The sequence below is a fragment of the Nymphalis io genome, chromosome 1 (assembly GCF_905147045.1).
Source record: "Nymphalis io chromosome 1, ilAglIoxx1.1, whole genome shotgun sequence".
In the NCBI taxonomy this organism is placed as follows: domain Eukaryota; kingdom Metazoa; phylum Arthropoda; class Insecta; order Lepidoptera; family Nymphalidae; genus Nymphalis; species Nymphalis io.
Window position 1 is genome coordinate 3,291,952 of NC_065888.1, and position 9,813 is coordinate 3,301,764.

The window sequence follows — 9,813 nt, forward strand, 5'->3', positions numbered from 1 at the left end:
AAGTTTAAGTTCTTCGATAGATACTTTTTAAAAATGTACATAAAGTATTTCAATCTTAAGTGACACTACAAAACCAAGGAAATATAATAATATAAAGATTATGAGCTTTTATGTTTTGCTGGTTGCATTTTACAATAACAAATCGATAATAAACGGGTAATAAGGAAAGTCAACGATGAAACTATACAATTCCAAATATTTATTTGTTACCAAGTTAAATATTTTTTTTACATTCATAGTAGATATTAACAAGTCGGCTAGCTTTGTACTATTACAACAATAAAAAGTTATATATGTACTTATTACTTACCGGTAGTATAGTATTTTCTTTAAAAACATGCAAAAACGTAAAATGTTAAATAGAATTAACAAAGAATGAAAAGAAGATTAAGCAAAAAAGATACTGCATTATAGGTACAAGGATACAAGGTACCTATTTAACTAAATCCGGATTAAACTGGAAATTAAAATACTTATCCTGTCCTCCTTTAGCTATTACGGCCTTTCGCAGAATTACATTTAAAATATAATTTCATATTTATTTTGATACAGTCTGACAATATCTGAAAAATGATCACCTCTACCCAAAAATGATGATGAGGTCTTCCTGACCGATTCTGGCCACAGCGACTATTCTCTAGGGAAAATACATAACTACGCAATTCGATGATATATGACATCATAATTGTAGGTCGAGTTACATAAAAAATTGTAAAAAGACTTTGTAAGTACATGGGAATATAATATATATATTATGAATTTTAAATAATGTGACTACGTAATTAAATTTCCAATAATATAGTATCAGATTGACTTGTTTAATACATTACTGACCATTTTTGTTCCTATTTTAATTTTATTGAGTACTATTATGTAACATTAATTTTTATTTCTGTTTAGTCATTATTTAATGTGCTTGATGTGGTCTCCTATAATGGAAGGAGCATATATATTTTAAAGCATTATTGCACGGCGTAATGTACTCGTAAGTGTGTATCTTTTGTTGGAGATGCTTAATAAATAAATATACCTCAGACATCAGAATGTAATATCTCAGTTATATATATAGTACTTGGGCGACAAAAATGGGCTCTGTAATAAATAATTAATTCGCTATGACTTTTTTTCCGTAAAGACATATAAACTTTTAAACTAAGCCGTAGTACAGACTACTTATATAAATACAAAAATTGAACCAAAACGTTAGATCCATGAAAGAGATACACGATATATGTATACACAAGAAATTCTTATTTAATAATATATTATAAGATTCGTTATTTTAAATAAAATTATTTAGATATTATCAAATATCCGTTAGTTTGTTGTATCAGTAGCTAACTTGTTGTAGATAAAACTCATTATCGTATCGTTATATTACCATCGCGGAACTCGGGCTTAAGTCAATATTTTGCTTGGGCTCAATACCCTGCTAACTCCACAAACAAATTTAGTACCCGCAATGTGTACACTGTGAATTTCATAGTAAGAGTTTGAAAAGTGACTTTAGAAAATTTGTTTTCATATTTTAAATGGAAAATCATTTTATACACTAATCACAATTCATATGAAACATTGAATATTAATTTAAAAAATAATACACCACTTTTCATAGCGATTTTTTTTTTCTAAAAGTTTTTATGTGAAAACAAAAAGAAACCTACTACTCCGTCATAGTTAAAATAACTTATTATAACTATTTTTATAGAGTATGTATAATAAATAAATCAAAAATTGATTGAAAATTATAAAAAATACTCTGAACAATTTTATAATCTACTTGTAAGTCATGACAGATATATACAATACAAAGTGCACCAGCTTACAATATTAGAATCAATTAATTTATTTTAAGCGAACCGCTACACGGCTTTGCTACAACAAATTAGCTTATTCATTCAGTCATGAGCTCATTCCTGTCTCCCTGCGGTGTGCCCTCAGCCGCAAACTGAACTTGCCTTCCTGACACCAGCTCGTGATAACTGTTTGTAAATTAGTAGATGAATTAAACAAGCTTTATACGCTTTAACATTTATTGTAATTTTGTTTTCTTGAGTATGTGTGTTCCGTATTTTTTTCTCAGATGGCCGTGTGTAAATATGTCCCAGGATATAATTATTTATTAAAACAAACTATTATTGTTACCATCTGTGGTAGATGGTCTCAAATGTCAGAAGGTGTAAAAATAAACAAACCAATAGTTTAAATATGTTATTATATCTTTATTTAGAATAAAGCACCCTTCCACTTAACTACTTATAGCCACTTCATTTTATTTTCCAAATTTCCAATAGCAACTTTGCCGATACTCAAAACGCCATTTTTTTACAGATACGACAGATTAATTGAATCTCGACCAATAATGTCATTTTAAGGTCAAAGTATTTTTTTTTTCTTTATTCCTCAGGCCTTTAGATGATAAAACGTTATAACTATGGATTAATTAGGTAACAAATAAAAATCCCTTGTGTAACAAAGCCATTACCACAAAGCCATTTCGTGCTCCTTTTATCACTGTGCTCTTTTATTTTACGTTTTTTTTTATTATTTATACATAATATAATATATGTAGTTAAAAATAGGAAGTGTACTTTCTGAAGTTGTGTCATTGATAAATCAAAAACAACATATTTTAATAATAATATATTATACAAATTTGCTATTTTGTTAGAAAACTCACTACACTGTATGCATTATAAAACAATAACATTAATATATACCTACCTAAAATAAAACAATGTCGCTTTTCGCGTGTATACGTGTCTAATCTACAAGTTTTTTCTTAAGGTTGTTAATGTTTTTATCATTATTAATATAGTTCTTTCACAATCCTATTTAATTTGATAATATATAGTGCTGATATAGGTTACGTTGATGAGATTGAAGCGATAAATGGAATTAAGAAACCGTTAAATCGTAGGTCTTGAAATGTCGATAGAAAAGTACATCGTCATTGAGTCCATGTGCCATCCTTTCATTCCTTCAGCTCTCTTTTATTAGCATAGATGAACAATAAAAACGTTTCCAGGTAATAGATGAAAATATTTCGACTTCTAACCAACATGCTAACGTTTTGTCCACAAGCTTATGATCCATAAAAAAGGCAATCAAATCTTAGTAGGTAAAATTTTATCATCGTATTCATTGCTCGAACATACAAGTAAATTACCACAAATAAATTTTTAACGACAAGCCAACGCCGCATTAATATATTATTACAAACAGGGCCATCTTATATTTCTCTTTTGTCATAATATGACAAATTTATAAATGTATTATTGATTACTTTTGAAACTTTAATAGGTTAGTGACGTTAATCCACCCTGAGAAGTCAAAACTACAAGCTCCCCCATGATAGTACTTCCTAAGCAACTACTAGGACGGTAGTTCGGTCACGGTAGTATGCGCAAGCGATCCCGTAACGCCCCTCGAAAAGGCGGTGTGGGTACCGCTGGTTTTTTAGTGGGTATTCCGACGAATGCTCGGAGCCGGAGAGTCCCACATACCCCCCCACTTCAAGTGGGGGAAACGCGTAAACGCGTTTTTACAGCGAAAAAAAAAGGACGGTAGTTCGGTAGTTACAGTGGTATGTAAGAACTGATTTGAAATTTTATAGTTCCAGTGTCTATGGACTTACATACTCACAAGCCTACTTACCTTAAGACGACCTGTGCACTCACCGCCTTCTTAAAATTATAATAAAAAAGAACGTACAATAACTATTTTCCATGAATCATCGGTTACCTTTTCCCCGATCGTTGTTAAATATTCCAATAATTTATGTACAACTTAATATAATAATAATGTCCTCCAGACCGATTTCGGCAACGGCGGCCAATCTCAATAGAGATTAGCCAACTGCGCAGGAGATATGGAGGAGGGCACAAGTCTGCACGCAAACACAGATGCACTCTCTATACCTTACCTCTTGTATACGGTGGGACGGCAATCCGACCCGACCGGAAAGAGTTCAGGCGCAGGACCAACGGCTTTACGTGCTTTCCGAGGCACGGGAATGTACACCCTTCCAACTTCCAGACTCCGGGCTGCTACTGAGGATTTTCTGATAGAAGAACCCAATAACTTTTTATTGGCCCGACCTAGGAATTGAACCCAGGACCTCCGGGTCTGCGGCCTAACATCAAGCCACTAGGCCAACAAGGCAGTCAGCAACAACTTAATATACATACCATTTTTTATTGTACTATAGTTTAACATTCTCTACTTACTTACCTAACCAAACTTCATATTTTTTACTTACTAATATAATAACAGATACTTATTTTTTTTAATACCACCAAATAAATAAAAATAAAGAAGAAGGTAGTTTTATTTTATTTGATATTCAACCTTACGGGTAGATTTCTGGTTACGAATTCGTTACGTGGTTCTTTATACGATAAACTTAAAAGATCTATTCATAAGCATAATTCATTTAAAACTATTACACTTACTCATTTACTATATGCAAAAGTAAATTTAGGTTGTGTAAATATTAATTTAGTAAATAGCAATAACTTCGATTTTGTCTTTCTAAAGCTTTAAAACAATGCTACCATTGTTATTTCATTTGCCGATTTCTATGGTAATGTCAAATATGCTTGCAAAATAATGAAGAATTAATCCATTGGTTGAATGGCGGAATGAAATTATCGTTGCCTCTATTCATAGCTTACTTGTCTATAGTCTCACCACTGGTAGGCAACAAAATCATTTTATTTTAAATAGCTTCCATTTTGATATTTTAGAATAAAATATTTACTTGAATAAAATTAATTAAAATTATTATTACAATTAATATTCAAAGTATTTTCTTACGGGTAAGCCGAATGCAAAAAATTTAATATAAATTCCACCATAGACACCATTTACGACCTAACGTTTTAAGTGAAAGGTATTACACAAAACTTAGCACATGTATGTACAATACATATCATATCCGTATAAAATGTTTATTTTAATTATCTTTAAATCATTTATTATAATACACTAAAAATATAAGCTATTTAAATATATCATACCTAAATATAATATATATATATCCAAGTAGAAAAGATCGTGTTAGAAGTCGGAGTGTGTGTGGATAGCGTATGCACCTTACTAATGCGGAATATTATGGAATGCCGAATGACCGACAATGAGTAATGAATGAGGAATGACGGATTGTGATTGTGTACATACGAGATACCAATTGCGATTCGTGACGGACGATTCGGTCGACAGCTCATCTTTTGTATTACAAAAAAGAGGAATTAATAATATAAACTTAAATAATTAAGTGCTAATTATTGTGTATTACATCAACGAAATGTGGGATCCGACTCATGTGCAAGTAACAGTGCAAAAGGCAAGAGGCTTGCTAATAAAAGGCAAAAACGGTACAAATAACTGTTTTGTTACAATCTCGCTGGCTAAAGAAAAATTTCAAACTTCCGTAAAACATAAGTCAACTGAGAATGTTGAATGGTTTGAAGAATGCGAATTACGTATACCGACTCAAGGAAACACTGCTGAGATTGTTTTAAAAGTCTACGATGAAGATTTCGTAAAGGATCACTTATTAGGTCAAGTATCGATTCCGTTAAAAGACCTCGATGTATACGAACGTCCAAGAAACCGCTGGTACCCATTGCAAGGAAAAGCTGGCAAAGAAAACGACAAGAACCGAGGTGAATTAGAGGTTAAAATAGGTTTCACTGTAAAAGAAGGAAGCCTAACAGATTTGAGCAAAAAAGAAAAACATAAATCGTCATTGTCAAGTATTGCTCAGAACGTTGGGGGCAGCCTTATGAGTATCGGAAGTATTGAAAAACGTAAAAGCTTAAAGAAATTTGCAAAAAATTTAGGCTCTAAAATAAACATTACTAACAAAGAAAAAAAAAATGATTCATCATCTCTAGGTGGGAGTGTAGGAAATCTTAGAAGTTCTGTGATATCCACTCCTGATACATCTACACCAAAAAGATCCCCTGCAGAAGCTGATCCAGGTGTGATTAGTGAAGATGAAGATGAATTTGCTTTTGATGACTTATCACATAAAAGTTCAGGTAGCTCACTCAACGTACAAACTTCTTATTTACCTCGGGGAGTAAAATATACACCATCTCCCAATAATGCCTCACTAGAAAATCTAGGTGGAGGTGAATTTTTAAGAAGATCTACAAGTAGTAATTTAGTAACTGCAGAGAAAACGGCACCTTTGAAACCTGTCCGTTTAAGTCTTGATACATTTACAGCGCCCCAATTACCAGTGCAAGTATTAAATAAAGATGATGAATGGTCCCAGAAACTTTACCCACGAAAATCTATCAGCCAAACTATGATAGACCGAGAAAAATCTTCCAGTCTTGAAAGAAATAAAAAATTGGATAGCCCTAGTTCTCTTAAAGAAAAACCTAGCCCAAAATTCTTTAAAAAGTTTGGAAACAGTAAGCCTAAGAAATTACTAGAAGAACGAATCATTGTTGGAGAGGAAAATATAGTTGAAGAGGATTCTATTAACCCAGCATACAATAATTTACCAAAAACTGTAATACAGCAATATGATGATATGACTCGAGAAGACCTAATAGTGATGATCTATAATCTACAGAAAGATGTAGAATCAGAAAAGAAAAAGAACAAAGATCTTGAAAATTACTTAGATGAGTTATTGCTACGAGTAATGGAGACAACACCGAGAATATTGCAGAATCCTTATGTGAGAAATAATAGCATGCATATCCGAAACAAATAGGGGTTATTGTTTTTTTAATTTCAGTTGTATTATGTTGTTTTAATTACATTACAGGTTTGAAACTAGTGATTTTAAGCTCTAATTATCTTATATTAGTTTTGTAATATCATGAGATTACTGTATTTTGTCCATAGTTTATCATAGTAACTTATACAGTTTAATATTAAATTTTGCATTTCTAAGGAATATTTATTATAATTACATTTAAAAAAAAGCAAATTTTAAAAGAACTTTGTCAATTAAATTCCTAATATTTAAAGGTAAATGTTATGAGAATTGCAAATTAGTGTCTGAACCCGTGCCTTAAGTATTTATAAGATCTGTGATACATATTGTTTATCACAATAGATTCTATTATTTTTACTATATGTGAATTGATAAAAGGATCTTTATCTTTTTTGGTCTGATTAGATTTGTATAAATACTTACTAAAGTTACGTATGATTTTATTTGAAAAATATATTTCAATACATGTTCATAAATTTAAAAAATATATTTATACAGTGCCAAAACAAATTTAACATTGTTAAAGTATAGCAAGAATGGTAATAATATTGCTACATATATTCAAATACAGATTTAAACAACATTCCAAGTGAACTTAGCATATTTATTTTTAAGATAAAAAAAGATGATAACATATTACCATCCTTGATATTAATAAAAAAACTATATTTTTTTATAGATACAGATATAATCTTAGTTTATATTGTAATAACAAATACTAACAAAGTAACAGTGCTAGCCAGTAAAAAAATATTACATACCAGGCTGCATTGATCTTAGCTTTTTATTTTGTATAGTGCAAATATAGGGCCAAATGAGGCCTTTGTGCAATATATCTTAGTTGAAATATTTAAGGTATTACTATAAAAAAACATCATAATTGTTCAAAAGAAAAAATTGAGTCACTATTTATGTATTTTACCCTGGTGTACTATGTTATTAATATATTTTCATGTAGATTTTAAGGTAACGTAAATAAGTATTATTTAAGATACTATCTCTTTCAGTTGTTAATCTAGATACAGTAATTATTTTGTTAAGATTGAAAAAATAAACTGATTAGATTAGCTTTGATTTAAAATTATTGGTTGTAACAAAACAAAAAAATAAGAACAATTAATGTTCAAAAGAATCTTCATAAACTTTTTGTTTGTTAAAAAATACTAACTCAGTAATATGTCTTTACAATTTTGCATGTTATGTTGATTGTAATACTTGTAAAATTAATATTAAGATTTTTTAGATTGGGCTAGCAATATTTAAATTTTTCAATAAGAAACTGCTTACTCTTAAATTATTTTAGTCATTCTCTAAAGATAAGAGATTAAGTAAGTTCATAAGAATATTATAAAAACATATTAAGAAACATTGATCCAGAGATTAACATTTTATTATAAAACATTTAGTTAACATTGATATTTTAAGAAAACTAAAGAGTGACAAAAATAACAAAAGTCTTCTTTTGAATAAAAAAAACCATATTAAAATAAATGTTTATTAAAAACTGAAAAATATTTCTTGTTTATTTGTGACGGCGACTCTTTACTGGAGCAGGAGCAGGAATTGGGGTTGTATATGTTTTCTGTGACAACTTGTTCATGTAGTAGATAGTAATCAGAGAGAAAATTAAACTGAAATAAAAAAGTATTAATTTGTTTTTTCTCAATACTAATTATAATCTAAAAGTTTCATTGTACATGATGGACTGATACAATTTACTCAACCCTTGTTGCTTGTATATGATGTAGGCAATTAGAATTAGATGATCTATAGCATAGAAACTAGATGTTAAAGCATTGAATTAATATATTATTTTTATTAGTTGTTATCAGCTAATTTAGGTGTAGTAATGTGTAACACAAGTATTCAATATAAGGTAATTATGGCATGACAGCTAATCAGATATGTTGAAAGATACACACAACTACAAAAATAATATTTACCATGTAGTGAAACAGATCCTATGTACCATTCCTGATGCAATAAGAGAAATGATCATTGACAACACTATTTCAGGTAATTTCAATTGAAAATTTTTCCCAAACATTGTGGCTTCCAAGTTGCCTATAGCCTGTTTCATGTATTAAGAATTATTATTTAATAAAAATCAAAGTCAAGAAATCTGTTATATGCTGAAAATCTTTATAAAAATTTGAATGATCATATAGATTTTTAAAAAAGGATACAGTAACGAAGAACATAAACATAACTGAGCCCAAATAACCACCAAATATAATTGTAATTGGCGATCTTATTAATATTGGTTTATACATTTGCATTCCAGAAAATATTAATAATGTTAAAATTGAGGATATGATAAAAGACGTGGCGCTGTTTACGGCTGGAACAAACAGAAGAAAATAAATAAATTGCTAAATTAAAGGATTTATACAACATTTATAAAATGACTACAACATACCCATGTTTAAATATGTTAAAACGGATTAATGGGAGAAATAATGATAAGGAAAATAACAAAATTCGCCGGTTTCAACACTTTCAAGTTAGCGACCATAGATTAATCATAAATTACGATGGCATGGAAATTGATAATATCACAGTGACAACTGCAACCACAGAGAAAAAAGATAAGTACGCTACACACAAAAACAAGTAAAATGACAGCTGTAAATGTCGCCCTGTTGAACTAAGGTGCTCTAACTATATTTTTATAGTACCTACTAACGTGAAAATTGTTAGCTAAAACCCTAGATCATAAAATATTATAGTCTATTTTATTGGTGACATCATAGTGCATCTACATTATAGGGCCTTTGCTATACTATTAAAAGAGTAATAATTCGGATTTGGACTCCAGTATTCATAAATGAAATTAACTCTCATAAAATATTTTTATATAAATACTATATAAAAATAATATATTTCCAACTAAAAATGACTAGGTACCTAATTATTTAGGATCCAGGCAAAGCCTATCCTCGTTTAAAACAAGACAGTAGACAATAGAGTTTCATTGGCTTCTTGTATTATTAGCCTCTACAATCATTAATTTATATAAGATATTGTTTAATGTATAAATTCATTGTATTTTAACCAAAGCAAGGATTAAA

At 29.8% G+C, this 9,813-nt stretch overlaps 2 protein-coding genes across 2 annotated transcripts; one reads left to right on the plus strand and one right to left on the minus strand.

Annotated features, from left to right (window-relative positions):
• The first annotated feature begins 5,114 nt into the window (after positions 1-5,114).
• LOC126781021 (rab11 family-interacting protein 2) lies at positions 5,115-8,389 on the plus strand. Its single transcript, XM_050505776.1, has one exon. It carries the CDS (start codon positions 5,309-5,311, stop codon positions 6,734-6,736), a length of 1,428 nt encoding a protein of 475 aa, XP_050361733.1. The 5' UTR covers positions 5,115-5,308; the 3' UTR covers positions 6,737-8,389.
• Positions 8,224-9,310, minus strand: LOC126781053 (protein KRTCAP2 homolog). Its single transcript, XM_050505829.1, has 4 exons — positions 9,162-9,310; positions 8,929-9,083; positions 8,686-8,813; positions 8,224-8,373 (listed from the first exon to the last, which is right to left on the minus strand). The coding sequence occupies exons 1-4, from the start codon at positions 9,163-9,165 to the stop codon at positions 8,265-8,267; spliced, it is 396 nt and encodes a 131-aa protein (XP_050361786.1). The 5' UTR covers positions 9,166-9,310; the 3' UTR covers positions 8,224-8,264.
• Between the last annotated feature and the right edge of the window lie 503 nt (positions 9,311-9,813).

Bases quoted from the DNA above. Each gene is read 5' to 3' on its own strand.
- LOC126781021 (XM_050505776.1), top strand. From the start codon at position 5,309: ATGTGGGATCCGACTCATGTGCAAGTAACAGTGCAAAAGGCAAGAGGC.
- LOC126781053 (XM_050505829.1), bottom strand. The intron at 8,814-8,928 runs GTATCCTTTTTT...TACATGAAACAG, and splicing joins TGTTTATGTTCTTCGTTACT to GCTATAGGCAACTTGGAAGC. The intron at 8,374-8,685 runs GTAAATATTATT...TTTTTATTTCAG, and splicing joins AGGATCTGTTTCACTACATG to TTTAATTTTCTCTCTGATTA.